Source organism: Pan troglodytes, chromosome 12 (assembly GCF_028858775.2).
Source record: "Pan troglodytes isolate AG18354 chromosome 12, NHGRI_mPanTro3-v2.0_pri, whole genome shotgun sequence".
Taxonomy (NCBI): domain Eukaryota; kingdom Metazoa; phylum Chordata; class Mammalia; order Primates; family Hominidae; genus Pan; species Pan troglodytes.
The window spans coordinates 68,759,126-68,778,746 of NC_072410.2; the positions used below are offsets into that span (position 1 = coordinate 68,759,126).

Genomic DNA, 19,621 nt, shown 5'->3' on the forward strand with positions numbered 1-19,621 from the left:
GGGCATAGTGGCACACACCTATAGTCCATGCTCCTTGGAAGGCTGAAGCGAGTGGATCACTTGAGCTCAAGCCTAAGGCTACATCGAGGTATGATCATTCCACTGCACTCCAGCCTGGGCAATAGCATGAGACCATGTCTCAAAAATAATTTAAATGATATACCTGTATGTGTGTACATTTCCAGGTAAAGAAAGATATTTGAAGAAAAATGTTCTGAGTGTCATTAACTCTTACCCATATATTTTGTTTTGTGTAGGTGGAGAAGCTTTGGGAGCTTCTGTGCCCTCTGCTTAGAACAGCACTGTCCAATATTACCGTAGAAACTTATAATGACTGGGGAGCTTGTATAGCAACATCCTGTGTAAGTTACCCTACATCTTTCTTTGTCTAACTGATCTATTCAAACTGTTTGATACTGTCTCTCAAAGTGTGTGAAATCTCATAACACTTCTTAAATCTTTTTGGGTTTTGTTTTTTAATTGTTTTTATTTTTTATTTCCATGGGATTAGAGACTATTATTCTAAGTGAGGTAACTCACTTCTTGAATCTTGAAAGTTTGTTCATACTTTTGTCATCTTATGTAATTGGAGATGGCTCTATTCAGCCTTTCAAATAAGTCTTGAGAAGTAACTCTTAAGTGATTATTATATCTTCTCTGCTGTGGTAATGCATTTTAAAATTAAGTGACAGTCATGTATTTGGAAATGTCACTTACATATAGTAAAAGCCACATAATACAAAGTTATAGGTATTATTTTTTATACCAGGTATGTCCATAGCTCGTGTACTTTGATTGAAGAGAATCCATTTAGCTAACAACAGTTTTCTCACTGTTAACTTGAACTGCGATAGTCACATTTGAGTTTGAGTCACCTATCAGTTTTAGTTTGATTTTCTTCTCCTATACAGTCAGCCCTCCATATCCATGAGTTCCACATCTGTGGTTTCAGCCAACCTGAGGAGATGGAGAATATTTCAGAAGGGGGTGGGGGGATGGTTGTGTCTATAGTGAACCTGTTCAGATTTTTTTTTCTTGTCATTATTCCCTAAACAATACAGTATAACAACTATTTACATAGCATTTACATTGTATTAGGTATTACAAATACTCTAGAGAAGATTTAAAGTGTACAGGAGGATGTGCATAGGTTATATGTAAATACTACACCATTTTCATAAGAGACTTGAACATCTGTGGATTTTGGTATCCTAAGGGAGTTCTGGAACCAATCCGCCACAGATACCAAGGGGCGACTATACTTATATATGTTTTTAGTATTTCTAAAATAATTGAATATGGCTGGGTGCACTAGCTCTCAACTTTAATCGCAGAACTTTGGGAGGCCGAGGCAGGAAGATAGCTTGGGGCCAGGAGTTGGAGACCAGCCTGGGCAACGTAGGGAGACTCTGTCTCTACAAAAAATAAAAAATTAGCCAGGCATAGTGGCGCATGCCTGTGGTCCCAGCTACTTGAGAGGCCGAGGCGGGTGGATTACTTGAGCCTGGGAGGTAATCATACCACTTCACTCCAGCCTGGGCAACAGAGTTAGACCTAGCCTCAAAAATAAAATTAAATTAAATAACTGAGTATGATTTATTTACAGAATTGTAGGTCCTCTGTTGAACTGTTACATCATGTTTTAAACACAGGAAAGCAGAGATCCCCGGAAACTTCACTGGCTTTTTGAACTGCTGTTGGAATCACCATTGAGTGGTGAAGGAGGATCCTTTGTAGATGCGTGGTAAATTTTTTTTAAAAACCTATGAGGTTAACACGAAAGGTTTTGTGTTAACTTATGTATAAATGGAAATGAATGGTCTATACTTGTAAAGTCTAGATGAAGTAATTACTTTCTTCTGGAAGGTGATGTGATCTGGTTGCATATAACATGTGATACTTAATAAGAGTTATTTATTAGTTGGACAAGTAAGTGAGATGTAGGCAACCTGAGTAATTTAAACACAAATTAGAGTCAGCATTCTTTGCTGTCAAATATTTTATCAGAATTGTCTTTTGTACTTTTGTGTCTTCATCACATCTTATTTTTCACTTTTTCCTGTTAAAAAGATACAAAGAAAGAGTAATCATTTCGAGGAAAAACTGCCTTGGTTGGGGCATATGGTGCCGTAGAAAGTTAGACAATAGTAATATGGATAATTTCATTAAAAAGAAGCAGCACTTAATTAATGAGAAAACTTGAATTGTGATGTTTAAATATTAGTCGGTGAGTATTCTTAAGTCAGTATTTCTTTCAGTTTTCTAGTAGTGTGGATGAAATGCAAATACAGAGAAAATGATATAGGAAAAATAAAATCTTCATAAAGAGGCTATTTTGAGTTGTGGATATTGTAGTATTTATTAGGTGAAAAAACGAAAAAGCTTTAAGTGAAATACAGATATTGTCTGTCCATACTGTCAATATGCAAAGGCAGAAAGGGCCTCCAATATAACACTACGATGCTTTAATTTTAGTCGACTTTATGTACTACAAGGTGGCCTTGCCCAGCAAGAATGGAGAGTGCCTGAACTATTGCACAGACTACTGAAGTACTTGGAACCCAAACTCACCCAGGTTTACAAAAATGTCAGAGAAAGAATAGGAAGGTAGGTACTGTTTTCTCTGTGGTATACCTCTCGAGTTCTTTGTTTTTTTTTTTTTAAATTATAATAGGTAGTAATACATGCTGGTTATGTTGTCAGTGGGTTTCATGGTGTCTTTCTCAAATTGTTTGCTATTGAGTCGTGGGAAACAAGATGAAACACTCTGAATGTAAACTAGGACAGCAGTGTGCTCAGAAGCCAGAGGTGAGCAGTCACAACACCTAAGTGTTAATACCCCTTAATTATAAGGCTTCTTTTACACACAGGCATAATCTAAGACCCACTCCGGGCATTGTCTTGGGACAGTTTACTTTGATTGGGTCATAACTTTTGAACCTCATTTTTATTTATAATGTGGCACCTCTTCCTATTGTTAAGTATTTTATTTTGCAGTGTGCTGACCTACATATTCATGATAGATGTATCTTTGCCAAATACCACACCAACCATATCGCCTCATGTCCCTGAGTTTACTGCTCGAATTCTGGAGAAATTGAAACCTCTCATGGATGTGGATGAAGAAATTCAGAACCATGTTATGGAAGAAAATGGAATTGGTGAAGAAGATGAGCGAACTCAGGGCATTAAACTCTTGAAAACCAGTGAGTGGATAAAATTAGTAGAAACTCAATTGAAAACATCTATTTGATTATCCTGTAGAGTTTTTTGCACCACTTTTTTTATTGTGGTAAAATAGACATAATGAAAAATTTACTATTTTAACCATTTTTAAGTGTACAGTTCAGTGGCATTAAGTACATTCACACCCTTGTGCAACCATCATCACCATTTATCTCTAGAATCCTCTTCATCATACGAAACTGAAACTCTGTACCCTTTAACAACAGCTCCTCATTTTCCCTCCCCTCATCCTTTATAACCACTGTCTACTTTCCATCTCTGAATTTGCCCATTCTAGGTAGGTCACATAAGTTGAATCATAAGTCTTTTTTGTGTCTGGCTTATTTCATGTTACATAGTATTTTCAAGTTGAATGAATGAATTTCTGAATCATGTTGTGTCATTAATCTGTTACCCATTCATCTGTTTGCTGGATATTTGGGTTTCCACCTTTGGCTATTGTGACTAATGCTGCTCTGAACATTGATGTTTGTATAAGTACCTGTTTGAGTTCCTGCTTTCAGTTCTTTAGGGTATGTACCTAGAAGTGGAATTGTTAGACCATGTAGTATTTCTGTGCTTAAGTTTTTGAAGAGCTGCCAGACTCTTCTCTGCAGCAGCTGCACCATTTTACATTCCAGTCAGCAAATGCACAAGGGTTCCGTGTTCTCACCACTTGTTTTCTGTTTGTTTGCTTGCTTTTTTAAAGTATAGCCATCTTAGTGGGTATGAAGAGGTATCTTGTGATTTTGGCTTGCATTTCCCTAATGATTACTGATATTTCAAGAATCTTTATTAGCCATTCGTATTTCTTGTTTGGAGAAATATCTACTCATGTCATTCATTACCCAGCCCTCTGCTGCCTTTCACTCTGTCGTCCAGGCTGCTTACTGCAGCCTCAATCTCCGGGGCTCAAGAGATCCTCCCACCTCAGCTTCCTGAGTAGCTGGGACTACAGGTGTGCAACACCACACCCAGCTAATTTTTAAATATTTTCTAGAGACAGGGGTCTCCATATGTTGCCCAGACTGGTCTTGAACTCCTGAGCTCAAGGGATCCTCCCACCTTGGCCTCCAAAAGTGCTAGAATTACAGGCATGAGCCACTTTACCCAGCCCATTTCTGAATTAGATTGTTTTGTTGTTTTTGAGTTTTAGTTCTTTATTTATTCTAATATCAATCCCTTATCAGATACACAATTTAGAAATATTTTGTCCTATTCTGTGGGTTGTTCTTAATAAGTGTCTAATTTATGAAGTAACATAGATGATATCTTTCATAGCACCGAAGAGCTGTCAGAGTGGCTGTATGACAATAACATTACAATATTGTTCTACTTTGTGGTCTGTAAATGAATGGCAAAGACTTACTCTGCATCTTTGTTTTCAAAATAGTATTGAAATGGCTGATGGCAAGTGCAGGAAGATCCTTTTCTACAGCAGTTACAGAACAACTTCAGCTTCTACCTTTGTTTTTCAAGGTAAGATTTTGCTGAAATTAAGAATGCATCTCCTTTTGACCTTCATAAGGAATTTGTGTTCATCATCTGATGGTTGAAGTTCTTCAGACAGTGTGAATTTTGATTGGATCTCTGAAAAGTAGAATGGTCACAGGAAAATCATTAGGTGATAGTGGTTTAATATTTGTTGAAATCGTGTTTTAGTATTAGGTGATAGCAGGATTTTGACAGGTACATGAAAATTTAACGGAATATTGTTTTACCTGGTAGCTAATTTCTGAGTAATAGCAGATTAGAGGAATTATTGACAGTTAAAAGCTACAAAGAAATTTTTTAATCTAGCCATTTCTGACTTCTTTACTAATATAATCTACAAACGAAAATGTTCAGTATATTGTGTTTATTTTACAATGTTAAAGGACCCTATAACTGTTTCTAACAAATATCTGCAGGAAATCATTTGCCTCTGGTATCATATAATGACATTTTGTTAATGAAAGGCATGGCTTGAGGTGGTTTTATCTAATCATCTACTCAGGGGATGCAGCTAGTGGAACTAAGGTCACAGGTTGACTCATTAGTTTCCAAAATCATAGTTTGCAATAATGATATGGTTGGCTGTGGTTAGGAAAACAGTGTTAATTGTGCATTTGAAAGGCTTGGCATAAACATCACCACTTTTTGACATTATTCATCAGTACAGTTATTATTATCTAAGGAGGAGAGCCCTTATTATTGTTAACAAATGGCATGCTAAACTTTTGATTTGCTATAGTATATTTTGTCGTTAGGAAATTTCACAGTTAACTGTACCAGTAACTTTCAAAGATTGTACTACTAAAATACTTCTAAGAATGCTATGCAAAGGATGATACCCATGAATGTCCCTGGGATCTTTTGGGGTATAAAAGTAGACAGTAGCTGCTAGTATATAGGTCCTTCTTACCTATAGGTCTTTGGTGTATGTAGGCTTTGTCTGCCTAGTACTTAAATGTTTTTCCTCTGTCACATACCAAGCGGATATAGAACATTCATAAATTCATAGTGTGCAATGATTGTTAGGATAGCTGGGGTTCCATCCCTTTTCTTTCATTCAGAACAAATACAGGCAAGTATGTAAGAGGTTGGTAGAAGGATGATTTGAATCCACTTGAAGTTTATGAAAAAACTTATATCATTAGAAACCTGTACGATAGAGGCCCGGTGTGGTGGTTCACACCTGTAATCCCAGCACTTTGGGAGGCCGAGGCGGGTGGATCACAAGGTCAAGAGATCGAGACCATCCTGGCCAACATGGTGAAACCCCATCTCTACTAAAAATACAAAAATTAGCTGGGCATGGTGGCACACGCCTGTAGTCCCAGCTACTCGGGAGGCTGAGGCAGGAGAATCGCTTGAACCCGGGAGGTGGAGGTTATAGTGAGCTGAGATCGTGCCACTGCATTCCAGCCTGGCAACAGAGCAAGACTCCATCTCGAAAAAAAAGAAAAGAAAAGAAAGCTGTACGATATAAGTTACCATTGACAAGCCTAACATCTCACCTGGATATACTAATATTGACGATATACTAATACTAGACCATCATGCTGAATGGGGCCAGAGGTACAAAGGCATCGTGTCATAGTTATTTTGCACATAAATCAGATGTGTAGAGTGTGAGGATAAAGAGAGGCGTTTAAAAGAAACCTGTTTACTAAACCATGAGAGGAGCACAGGAGTTGAAGAGGGGGTCAGAAATTCCCTTTCCAACATATTTCAGATGCTTATAAGACTTATAAGTGAAGATGCTTTTATAAGTGAAGATAATGGATAAACATTCAGAGTTCAGTGGAATAGTGCAGCAGAGTTCAGTGGAATAGTGGTACAAACTTAAATGTCATCAACAGAGATGATACTTAAAACCATGATATTGAATGAGATCATCAAGGGAATGGGTGTAGATGGAAAAAAAAAAAGAAGTATAAGAATTGAGCCAACATTCACAGGTTAGGGTGATGAGAACACAACAAATAGAGATGATTCAGTTAGCATATGCCTCGTAACTTACTTTATATGAACTAAATTAGAACCATTTAAGAGGACTAGATTATTTTCAACTGTCCAAAGTTTAAAACCCACATTACCTTTCTTTATTGTGGATGGTCAACAACATTCATATCAGAGGAGAGACCAGCGAATGGCAGCTTATCACATGGACCCCGCACCCCCCCACTGCTTTTTTCTGAGACAGTCTCACTGCAGTGGTGCAGTCATGGCTCACTGCAGCGTCAATCTCCTGGGCACAAGCAGTCCTCCTGCCTCAGCCCCCTGAGTAGCTGGGACTACGGGCATGCATCACCATGCCTGGCTAATTTTCTCAAAAATTTTTGTAGAGATGGGGTCTCATGTTGTCTAGATTGGTCTCCAATGGTCCTCCCACCGTAGCCTTCCAAAGTGCTAGGATTACAGGTGTGAGCTACTATTTTTGGTCTCCCATTCCTAATTTAATAAAAAATAGTTAATAAAAAAAACTTTGAAGTTTGTGGAAAATTTCAGTAACAGTGTAAGTTTAATTCCTCTCCTTTTTAAAAGAAATAAATGCCTTTTGAGAGAAAACTGAGAAAGTTGGAAGGAAATATTCATAAACTACCATTACCATTAACCTTTCTTATATGTATCTTTTTTTCTTAAAATTATTGTGAGTTTATAAAAGCAGCACATATTCATAAAAGTATAAGATAGACTGACAAGACTAATTGTGTATGATAACAGCCACTGTTCATAGTTTTATTTATATTCATCTTATTTATATATATATATTTTTGTATTTCCTCAAATGTTATTTTCCTACACAGTTGTTTGTCAGTAGAGTCAGGCCAGTAGCTCTGCAGCTTCCCTTTTATGAACCCAATCAATATATTGTATGTACCTTTCCACGTCAGTAAGTAGATACTTGTTATTCCTTATGTGGCTTTTAGAATTTAATATCCTGTGCTCTCTAGTAGTAGATGTTTGGTTTTATGACAGTTGTTCACCAGATAGACAACAAGAGGCAGTGAGTGGAGTCATTAACAGCGTGAAGTTTTGAGCCAGGCTGCCTGGATCAAATTCATCTCCATGGCCCATGAACTAATTAGGTAATCATGGGCATCTAATTCAACCCCTCTGAACTTTATCCCTCTCATCAGTAAAATGGGGGTAATGATACCACCCATCTCCTAAGGATGTTAGGAGGATTATACGAGTTAATACGTGTCCCTCATTGTCCAAATTGAGGAGTGGGTGGCTGAGTCTGATAACAAGGAATTATGTGCATTTTCCATTTCCTGAGTTGCCATTAGCAAATAGCAAGAGTTTAAATTAAAAGATATTGCATCCTAAATTGAGAGAATAAGGGGTACTTTCATATGTGAAGTGCTTAAAGCAGCATCAGGCACATGGTAAACACTGTAGACATGTTCCTCTTCATTAATGATACAGTGAACATCTTATACATATCTTTTGCACTTTGCACATATTTTTTATAGAATAAATCACCAGAAGTGAAAATGCTGGATCTACTTCAGCTAACACATTGTTGTAAGAAACATATGGTACATTGGCTGTTCTGTTAAAAATCTTATTTATCCTACCCCATAAAAAGCAGTTTTATATCCATAAAAAATCCTGAAATATATATGTATTAAAATTATATTTATATATATCTATATATAAACTTGCCTATTCTGGTCTAAGAGTCTTCATATTCTTAAGATTAAAGGAAGAGGTTTTCCAACCAAGAATAGCTTACAAAGTCCTGGCTTTCGGGTAAATAGAGTCCTAGTTTAAAATCCTGCCTTTAGGTTGGGCACAGTGGCTCACGCCTAATCCCAGCACTTTGGGTGACCGAGGCGGGCAGATCACTTGAGATCGGGAGTTTGAGAGCAGCCTGAACCACATGGTGAAACCCCATCTCTACTAAAAATACAAAAATTAGCCAGGTGTGGTGGCAGATACTGTAGTCCCAGCTACCCAGGGGTCTGAGACAGGAGAATCACTTGAACCCTGGAGGCGGAGGCTGCAGTAAGCCAGATCTCGCCACTGTGCTCCAGCTGGGAGACAGTTCAAAAAAAAAAAAAAATTCTGCCTGTGACAGGTGCTTTCTTTGTGACCTTGCACAAGCTTCTGAGCTTGTCTCCTATATAAAGAGTGTGAGTTTAATATCAGTGTCCCTCACAGAACTGTTAGAAGGATGAAATGACATACCTGTAAAGCAGAAAGCACAGTGGTAAAGTACATACTTATTATTTTACTAATCTTTAACTGTATTTTAATTTGGAACAATTAAGGGCTCAAATGGTGGTGGTCAGAGAGGTATTTTACCCTAAGTTTCAAACTTCAGAAAATGCTCATCAAAATCCACCACTATAGTTTCGCATATGTAAAACTTAGAGAAGAATGTACAGATATTGTGGTACATTGGATACAGTCATCTTGCATTGATGGTATTTCTTTAGAAAAACTATTTTTTTCAATAATCAGGAGAAAAATATCTTATAAGGTGATTCCTTTGCTAACTAAATGAACAGCATTTTCTACTGGTTAACATAGTTTAGTATATAATCTATCTGGTGAAATTTATCTATTGGATTTTAGAATTCTACTGTTTTTAGTAGAACATTTTCACCCATGCTGTACTTGAGAATATTGTGTCTTAATTTCATTAGAAAGACACATTTTTTTCGTAATGGTAGGAAGAGAGACGGCTGATTCAACAGATGAAGTGAGTCATCTTAAATTCTGGTGGTAATAGACCTTGCCAGTAAATGAATATCTTCTTTTTTATACCACAGTTAACTACCCAAACTCTAAATCACCTCATATTTACTGTGAGTGTGAATAAAATGACCAGGAAAACAACTCCACGTGTAATGCCTAGAGATTTGAACTGTTGAGTATTTACCATTTGTACCCTGACTTTGTTGGTGTATGTCCTTTTATGCCTTTGACTATGAATGTGTCTCTGCTTTACCCTACGAAAGTGTTTGTGAAATTGTTTTATGAATAACAGTTACTTAATTCTGCAAGGTGATTTTGGTTTTTAACTCAGTATATCATGTCCATCTTTTCATATCATTACACAAAATTGCCTCTTTTTATGACTAAATTGTACCATCGTTTAAAAATTTAACCAGTTTTCTGTTGATGGAACCTCTGGCTCTTCTTAAGTATCTTGCACATGTGAGCATATTTGTAGGATACTGCCTAGGTGTGAAATTGCTGGGCAAAAGAGATGTATCTGCATTTTTTTTTTAAGAGATGATATCTTGCTATGTTGTCCAGGATGGCCTCAAACTCCTGGGCTCAAGCGATCCTCCCACCTCAGTCTCTTGTGTAGCTGGAAGTACCTTCGTGTGCCAGCACCACCACTCCAGCTAATTTTATTTTTTGTAGACATGGGGTCTCACTTGTAGTGGCCCAGGCTGCTCTCAAACTCCTGGCTTCAAGTGCTCCTCGTACCTTGGCCTCCAAAGTGCTAGGATCATGGGCATAAGCCACTCTGCCCAGCCCAAGTTTACCACTTTTAAGCTTTTGCACACCTCTTTGTCTCTAAAGAAATACCCTTATACTGCTCATTTTTTATTTTCCAACTTAAGTTACTTTGCTATGGATGTCCTGCCATTTTGGAGATGTGGTTAAATTACTTCCACCATATTCTTCCTCCACACCAAGGCAGGGTTTTGAATCTCCTTGTCAAGTTTATACTTCTGTAATTTTTTTAACCTTTTAAAACACAATTCCTACTGGAATTGAATTAAATTCATAAAGTAATTTTGGTCACATGCCAGGGATAAAAAATAATGTGTTCTGACATCGCACCAGTTGATGTTCAATAATTAATGTTCAATGTTATTTCCTTTTCCTTTTTTTTTTTTTTTTTTTTTTTTGAGACAGGGTCTTGCTCTGTCACCCAGGCTGGAGTGCAGTAGCACGATCATAGCTCACTGCAGTCTCAGTCTCCCGGGCTCAAGGGGTATTCATTGTTACTGAGTTGTTTAGTGTTTCTGGGCTTATTTGGTAGACACAGCACATTTTCTAAGAGAAATAGCTTGTACTGGCATTTTCAATTCAAATTTGGGATTACTAAGATTTTATTTAACCACTTGTATTTTTATATCTTTTACCTCTCATGTGAAAACTCTTGGTTCCTGTTGACAGTTACTCTAAATTTGATTTTTATACATCCCACAAAGCATTATATTACCCTGCTTTTAAAAGTCACTGCTGTAAGTATGTTTCCTGCCAGCCAGATAAACAGTGAGTTTCACTTATTTCATTTTGCTTTTGCTTTTTTTCTGAAGAGACTTTTAAGGGATTACTTTATAACAATAGGAATGATTCATATGATAGGATATCTAAACTACAAGGATGTACTACAGTTTATTTAACCAGACACTCTCTAGATCCAATAGATATTTGAATTATTTCCAATGTTGTGCTTTTGAAATAGTGCTACAATGTAGATCTTTGTGTAGACATTTCATATGTTTGCCAGTATATCTTTGAGGTAGGAGGGTAGACATACATTGCCAGTATTGGGGGAAATTCACCACCAATATTTCACATAGGTTCTTTTCTATTTTCCCTAAGTGTCGGCCGGTCTGAGAAATAAAGGGACAGAGTACAAAAGAGAGGAATTTTAAAGCTGGGTGTCCGGGGGAGACATCCCATGTCAGCAGGTTCCTTGATGCCCCTGAGCCGTAAAACCAGCAAGTTTTTATTAGTGATTTTCAAAAAGGGAGGCAGTATATGAATAGGGTGTGGGTCACAGAGATCACGTACTTCCCAAGGTAATAAAATATCACAAAGGAAATGGAGGCAGGGCGAGATCACAGAACCATAGGACCGGGGCAAAATTAAAATTGCTAATGAAGTTTCGGGCACACATTGTCATTGATAACATCTTATCAGGAGATGGGGTTTTAGAGCAGACCACTGGTCTGACCAAAATGTATTAGGCAGGAATTTCCTCATCCTAATAAGCCTGGGAGCACTACGGGAGACCGGGGCTTATTTCCTCCCTTAGCTATGACTGTAAAAGACAGTCGTCCCCAAAGCGGCCATTTCAGAGGCCTCCCCTTAGGGACACATTCTCTTTCTCAGGGATGTTACTTGCTGAGAAAAAGAATTCAGCGATATTTCTCCTATTTGCTTTTGAAAGAAGAGAAATATGGCTCTGTTCCACCAGGCTCACAGGCAGCCAGAGTTTAAGGTTATCTCCTTTGTTGTCTGAACATTGCTGTTATCCTGTTCTTTTTTCAAGGTGCCCAGATTTCATATTGTTTAAACAATTTGTGCAATTAACACAATTATCACAGGGTCCTGAGGCGACATTCATCCTCAGCTTACGAAGATGATGGGATTAAGAGATTAAAGTAAAGACAGGCATAGGAAATCACAAGAGTATTGATTGGGGAAGTGATAAGTGTCCATGAAGTCTTCACAATTTATGTTCAGAGATTGCAGTAAAGACAGGCATAATAAATTATAAAAGTATTAATTTGGGGAACTAATAAACGTCCATGAAATCTTCACAATTTATGTTCTTCTGCCATGGCTTCAGCCGGTCCCTCCGTTTGGGGTCCCTGACTTCCTGCAACAGCCAGTAGAAAGTAAATGAATATGTGCTTTTGCTAGACGCTCCTACACACCCCTCTTTATTGGTTATTTCCTCAGAGACTCACTTTTACAGTATGATATTAAACATCCCAATTTTTCCCAGTGGAACAGGTGGAAACATATAACTCAGTATGGTTTTAATTTGCAAAAAGAAATAATTTTTATTCTAAAATACCAAGGATTATATTAACTGAGGTAAAATATTTAAAACTCAGCATTATGAAATGTCTTTGCATACCCATAACAAAAAAAGAACTGAATCATGCCTTTGTTATGACAAAGGCTCTCTTTGACCAAACTTAAGTCAGCTCCTCTGAGCCGTCTTTCTGACCAGATCTCATCCTTGGGCTCTGTCTTTGGCCTGTCTGTCTTTGGTCCAGTTTTAGCAAGACTGTCTCTAATCTAGTTTAGAAAGAATCCCCCACCCTTGGTATCTGATCACCCTATTCTACCTTTTGCAGGAATCCCGTTAGGTTGGTTTAGGAGGAATCCTCCTACCCCTGATGTCACTGAATAAACTTTTCCTTAACGATTTTAACAAATGTCAGAATAATTTTTTTTAACAACAGTTTCAAGCTGAGTGTATTAATTCACTATGATAGTTTGTCCAGTATTTGATAGAAATAATTTCCCTTAGCAAACTTTATTTTTTTTTTTTAAGAGACAGGGTATCACTCTGTCACCCTGGCTAGAGTGCAGTGCTGTGATCATAGCTCACTGTAACCTTGAACTCCTGGGCTCAAGCAATCTTCCCACCTCAGCCTCCCAAGGACTATAGACATGTGGCACCAAGCCCAGCTAATTTGTGTGTGTGTGTGTGTAGAGGCAGGATCTTGCTCTGTTATCCATGCCAGCCTCATGAGAATCCCTCCAACTTAGCACCCCAGAGTCCCTTAGCAAACTTTATTAAAGCTTTCCCCTACTGAATGTGCAAGGGTATATTTTTCAAATATTTAAAACGAATTTAAGGCATCAGACAGCATACATTCATAGTCAAAGTATGGTACCAGACAAACCTGATTTCTTCATTAAAACAAATATGGATACTGGGTACACTGGCCCATGCCTGTAATCTCAGCACTTTGGGAGGCCAGCGCAGGAAGATTGCTCAAGTCTCAGGAGTTTGAGACCAATCTGGGCAACACAGTGAGATTCTGTCTCTACCATACATTAAAAAAAAAAAAATAGCTGGACACGGTGGTGCGTGCCTGTGGTCCCAGCTACTCAGAAGGCTGAGGTGGGAGGATCACCGACCCCAGAAAGTTGAGGCTACAGTGAGCCATGGTTGTGCCACTACACTCCAGCCTGGGCTACAGCGCAAGACCCTGTCTCAAAAAAAAAAAAAAAAAAAAAAAAAAAAAAAAAAAGAATGACAGTGGCTACAGCCATCAGATTTGTTGGAATTCATAATGATAGTCTTTTAAAAATTCTTATCTACTTTTGGAGGACAGAAGGGAAATCATTATTCCAAATGAGGGAAAGCTTATATATATATATATATATAAGTATTCTAGCTAATAACGAAGAAGGAATGACCATTTCGCAAATCTCTCTTTTCATAATGGATTATCACAGAAAGACAAAACTAAATATCAATGAAAGAAATACACAGCACCACTTATGTTGTGCCCAAAAAAGTGAAACTTCAATAAAGTCAGACCTTTACATCTAATAGCCAATTTATAAGACTTACTGGGGCCAAGGAATACCACTGCAGGGATGCAATCAGCAAAGGCCACAGTGGGAAAACTATAAAACAATAGACACAGCTTTTTTTCCCTGAGGAAAAAAAATAGAGAGCAAGGGATTTTAAGATAGTTGGGGGGGTGGGGGGGAATATATGCATTGAAAGAGATTTATGAAACATACCAAGTAAGTACAATATGTGGTCATTACCTTAAACCTGATTTCAAAAAACCAGTTGTAATAACACATGAATGTGGTACTTGGGGAAATCTGAGTACCGCCACATATTTTATATTACAACTGTAACGAAGTTTTATGTGTGATGATGTCCATTACATGATTCTTTTTTAAGGGACCTTTTAGAAATAACATAATAAAATATTTAGGATAAAACAGTCAGGGATTTGCTTCAAATAATTTCACTGGGGAATGAGAGTCAGAGGGGAGGAAAAATGAAACAAAAGATTATGAGTTTGTCATTATTGAAGAGGTGATTGGCCCATGGGGGTTCATTATGCTATTCTCTAGTTTATGTGTTTGAAATTTTCCATAAAAATTGTTAAATTAAAGATGTGTTGTCTCTCATGTAGGATGCCTTTGTACTTATTGGCAATTATTTTTCCATTTTTGTCCTTTTTACATTGTTTTTTAGATTGCCCCAGTGGAAAATGACAATAGCTACGATGAACTGAAAAGAGATGCAAAGTTATGTTTATCATTAATGTCTCAGGGGTTGCTTTACCCTCATCAAGTGCCTTTGGTACTTCAGGTGCTAAAACAAGTAAGAGTGTTTATAATATTTATGTCTTTTGATTAGGATTTTGGTTTACCATTCTAAGAATTTCAGTCAGCTGCAGTGCACACAGCGCCTGGTTTTTGTTTTGAATTTTCTTTTAGTATAAGAGAAGACATATATATTGACCAAAGAAACAGACCTAGATTCTGTGCCTGGCTCTGCCCCCGCCTTCTGTGAGTTTGGGCAAGTCAGTCAAGCCAAAAATATGCAGATAGCTAATTAATTATTAAGTGCTTTGGATAAAAAGTGCTTATGAGGAAGGTGGATGGTGGTTCCTTTCTACCACCAGTTCCCCTTTGTTTTGCTCACTTCTGTTACCTGGTCTATTCTAGAGAGACCTATACTGACTGTACATTTTCTGCCTGCATTGTTGGTATACTGTATGGTCAGCTTTATCCAGACATTACACATGTTATATAGAAGTGGACGTCTTCCCATAGCTTTCATTTTAAATTTGATAACCACACTGGAAAATATTTTCAACAACCTACAGTTGTATTTCTTTGTAGTAGAATTTAGTAGTTGTTAATCATTTGCTTTCCAGACCCTGCTGTTGCTACCAAAAGTAAAATAATGTGCCATCCTCAGAGGAGTTAGGAGCCATTAATCATGACTGTCTCTTGTGAAATTGACTTTTACCTTTGTGTGGGTTTTTTTGTTATTGTTTTTGAGACAGAGTTCGCTCTGCTGCCCAGGCTGGAGTGCAGTGGCCCCATTCTGCTCACTGCAACCTCCGCCCCCTAGGTTCATGCGATTCTCTTGTCTCAGCTTCCCAAGTAGCTGGGATTACAGGTGCCTGCCACCACACCCAGCTAATTTTAGTATTTGTAGTGGAGACAGGGTTTCACCATGTTGGCCAGGCTGATCTCAAACTCCTGACCTCAGGTGATCCACCCACCTCACTCATCCTCCCAAAGTACTGAGATTACAGGCGTGAGTCACTGTGCCTAGCCTCATTCAACCTTTTATTTATAACGAAATATGAGCTTGTCCTAACTATACCTGTGTAAATAGAGTTAAATTAGAATATTACATTGTTTGTGTGTAATGTCACTATCTGTCATCTCATGTTCTTGTCAGTACTGCTTTATCGTTTATATTTATTTGTCATTCACAGACAGCAAGAAGCAGTTCTTGGCATGCACGATACACAGTACTGACCTACCTCCAGACCATGGTATTTTATAACCTCTTTATTTTCCTAAACAATGAAGATGCAGTTAAAGATATCAGGTGGCTGGTTATAAGTCTTTTGGAGGACGAACAACTGGAGGTAAAATTTAAGTTATAGAAAACGGAAATTCAGTCAATTTAAAGAAACCATCATGGTTCCCTTTTTAATAAGTATTTGCGGCCAGGTGCAATTGTTTATATTTATAACCTCAACTCTTTGAGAGACGAAGTCAGTGAGATCACTTGATGCCAGGAGTTTGAGACCAGCCTGGACAACGTAGCAAGACTGTCTCTACAAAAAGTACCAAAATTAGCTGGACATGGTGGTGTGCGCCTGTGATCCCAGCTATTCAGGAGGTCGAGGTCGGAGGATCGCTTAAGCCTGGAGGTTGAGCCTGCAGTGAGCTGTGATTGTACCACTGCATTCATCCTGAGCAGCAGAGTGAGACCCTGTCTCAAAAAAATTAAATAAAAATAACTTTAATTTTAACATAGCCCTATGTGAGTAATTTTGATACCCTAATCATGATTCCTTATAATACAAATGGAAGAAAAATTGGGCATGTTTTCGTTCTGTCTTCTTTGCAGTTGGGCAAATAATACTCATGAACCCAAGTTTTCTTAACCATGAGAAATTGGGGATGATAATTGTAATTGTCCCACTAGTCCTACTGATTTTTAAGGAACTCATGAGAATGTGCATGATGGCAGTTTCAAAGGGATTAAAAATCTACACATAGGCGCTGCTATCCAGTAGACTTAATACAGGTTTGCTGTCCTTTTTTTGTTTTTCTTTGGTAGAAAAAGGTAACTTTTGTGGTGAGGTTACATTAATGGTTTGTACAAAAAGATAATATATTATCCCATATAGCCAAATGTAAGAAGCATGTTGGCAGTAAATATGGCATGAGATACTACTTTTTAAGTTGGCATTAAGGAAGAAAATGTAATGGAATTTTTGGTGAAAATTTTGCTTATTTTATGGACTTCATAGTTTTTTCTTGTAGTAAAGTACTCACAGTATTTTATATACTTATTAGTATTGAAAATAGATTTTACTCACAGGAAAGTAGGAATGGAAATTTCTCTACCTCCCTAATGAGTCTATTTATATTTCTTATATTCTGAGAGTGGATATTTTCTAGTCCCGGTGGTACTCACAGACTGGTTATAACAATTGTTTTTTTTTTTCTTTTTTTTTTTTTTTTTTGAGACGGAGTCTCGCTGTTACCCAGGCTGGAGTGCAGTGGCACGCTCTCAGCTCACTGCAAGCTCCGCCTCCTGGGTTCACGCCATTCTCCTGCCTCAGCCATCCCAAGTAGCTGGGACCACAGGCGCCCACCACCATGCCTGGCTAATTTTTTGTATTTTTAGTAGAGATGGGGTTTCACCATGTTAGCCAGGATGGTCTCGATCTCCTGACCTCGTGATCTGCCTGTCTCAGCTTCCCAAAGTGCTGGGATTACAGTCGTGAGCCACCACGCCTGGCCTGGTTATAACAACTCTTAAGAGACTTCAATTAAAATATTTACAGCTGTGATTTTTTTTTTTAATTTCTTATTATATTCTTTAAAAACTAACCTAAAGGAGTGGAAACAATGACCTTGTCATTGTTTCCTAACTTTAATTATTATACTGCTTGCATTTAGGAGCTTCTTTTAGAACATTTTTATGGTTTCTTTTTTTTTTTTTTTTTTTTTTTTTGAGACCGAGTCTTGCTTTGTTGTCCAGGCTGTAGTGCAGTGGCACAATTATGGCTCACTGCAGCCTCTGCCTCCTGAGCTCAAGTGATCCTCCCACCTCAGCCTCCTGAGTAGCTGGGACTATGGGTATTTGCCACCACACGGAATTACTTTTTTTGTGTTTTTGTAGAGGCAAGGTTTTGCCATACTGCCCAGGCTGGTCTCAAACTCCTGGGCCCAAGCAATCCACCCGCCTTGGCCTTATAAATTATTTTTATATTTTCTTCCATATAGAGGTTTAAACATAGCTGTTATATAAACATAACCATGATCATTAAAACTATCATATTTTTAAAGCAACATGTAAAACCAAAAAGCAGTAATAATTCGCTAAATTCTGTTCGTTGATAGTATGGGGAAAAACAATGTTATCTAAATGAGAACTGTTTAAAGAAACCTTACTGTATTTAAAGGAAACTTCTTAGAAATAGAGGAAAATAGTATGTTTTTAGCTGAGAAGGCTAAATATATTCTTTCCTCACTTTTTAAAGTTAGTTAATTATAGACATGTACCCTGGAGTAAAATATCTCAGAAGTAGACCCTGTCACTGGAAAAGAGCATAAATCAGTTGGAGGTGTTGGGGATCATTTGTTAGCAATTTGAAGTAAGAGAAAAATAAATTAAAACATCTCATATTACAGTATATTTTTGATAAAGAGATTTACCATCCCCGCCCCACCTTTTTTTGGAGAGGGAGTTTCACTCTTTTTGCCCAGGCTGGAGTGCAGTGGTGCGATCTCGGCTCACTGCAACCTCTGCCCCCTGGGTTGAAGCGATTCTCCTGCTTCAGCCTCCTGAGTAGCTGGGATTACAGACACCTGCCACCACGCCCAGCTAATTTTTATATTTTTAGTAGAGACGGGGTTTTACCATGTTGCCAGGCTGGTCTCAAACTCCTGACCTCAGGTGATCCACCCGCCTGGGCCTCCCAAAGTACTAGGATACAGGCGTGAGCCACCATGCCCTGCCAATCACCACCTCCGGCTTTAAAAAATAAATTAGGAGAAAGTGGATTTGGATATTATTTATAGGAACGTAATAGGAGCAGAGATGACTTTCTAAGCCTTTGAGTTAATAGACGTCACATCAAAACATGCACAGATCTGACTACTCAGAGTGGTGGTGGTATTGTAATAATGTATGCAGATAGCCGGGCGTGGTGGCTCATGCCTGTAATCCCAGCACTTTGGGAGGCCGAGGTGGGCAGATCACGAGGTCAGGAGATCGAGACCATCCTGGCTAACATGGTGAAACCCCATCTCTACTAAAAATACAAAAAAATTAGCCAGGCGTGGCAGCGGGTTGTAGCTGTAGTCCCAGCTACTTGGGAGGCTGAGGCAAGAGAATGGCATCAACCCAGGATGTGGAGCTTGCAGTGAGCCAAGATCGTGCCACTGCACTCCATCCTGGTGCCAGAGCGAGACTCCATCTCAAAAAAAAAAAAAAAGTATACAGATAAAGACACTACTTGCTATAAGCAGTGAAAAGTCACACCTCCCAATGACCAGGAAAATGCAAACTTGAAACAGTGAGGCATTTTTAGCTACTCCTAATTTAGTGTTTTCCTCCCTTCACAAAACAAAAATGTGTAGTGATGAAAAGCAGTGTAAGGTATAACTGGTAGTTCACATTTAAGTTTTGTGTCATTATATGTTAGCACTAGCTTTTTTGAAAAGCAACTAATAGCCATAAAATTAGCTGTAAAATTGTTTATATCTTTAAACTTACTAATCCCAATTTTTGTAATCTATTCTAAGAAAATATACTGCAGGCTGGGCACAGAGGCTTACGCCTGTAATCCCAGCACTTTGGGAGGCCAAGGCAGGAGGATTGCTTGAGCCCAGGAGTTGGAGATCAGCCTGGGCAACAAAAAAAAAAGTGAGACCCGTGTCTACAAAAAAT

General features: G+C 38.2%; 1 protein-coding gene across 17 annotated transcripts in view; it reads left to right on the forward strand.

The window, feature by feature from the left end:
* Positions 1-19,621, forward strand: part of PSME4 (proteasome activator subunit 4) — a 110,357-nt gene that overhangs the window by 80,137 nt on the left and 10,599 nt on the right. For 13 of the 17 annotated variants that reach the window (XR_008546395.2, XR_010149528.1, XR_008546394.2 and 10 more), the window contains 7 exons: positions 258-362; positions 1,653-1,744; positions 2,476-2,607; positions 2,998-3,206; positions 4,619-4,704; positions 14,660-14,788; positions 15,921-16,076. Coding sequence is in view for 11 of the 17 variants with exons in the window: in XM_003309012.5 (XP_003309060.2) it covers positions 258-362; positions 1,653-1,744; positions 2,476-2,607; positions 2,998-3,206; positions 4,619-4,704; positions 14,660-14,788; positions 15,921-16,076 (909 nt within the window). In the remaining 6 variants the exon portion in view is untranslated. Of the gene's footprint in view, positions 1-257; positions 363-1,606; positions 1,745-2,475; positions 2,608-2,997; positions 3,207-4,618; positions 4,705-14,659; positions 14,789-15,920; positions 16,077-19,621 lie in introns of all 17 variants that reach the window. The other 4 variants (XR_001715772.4, XR_010149529.1, XM_016948519.3 and 1 more) reach the window with 2 other exon arrangements.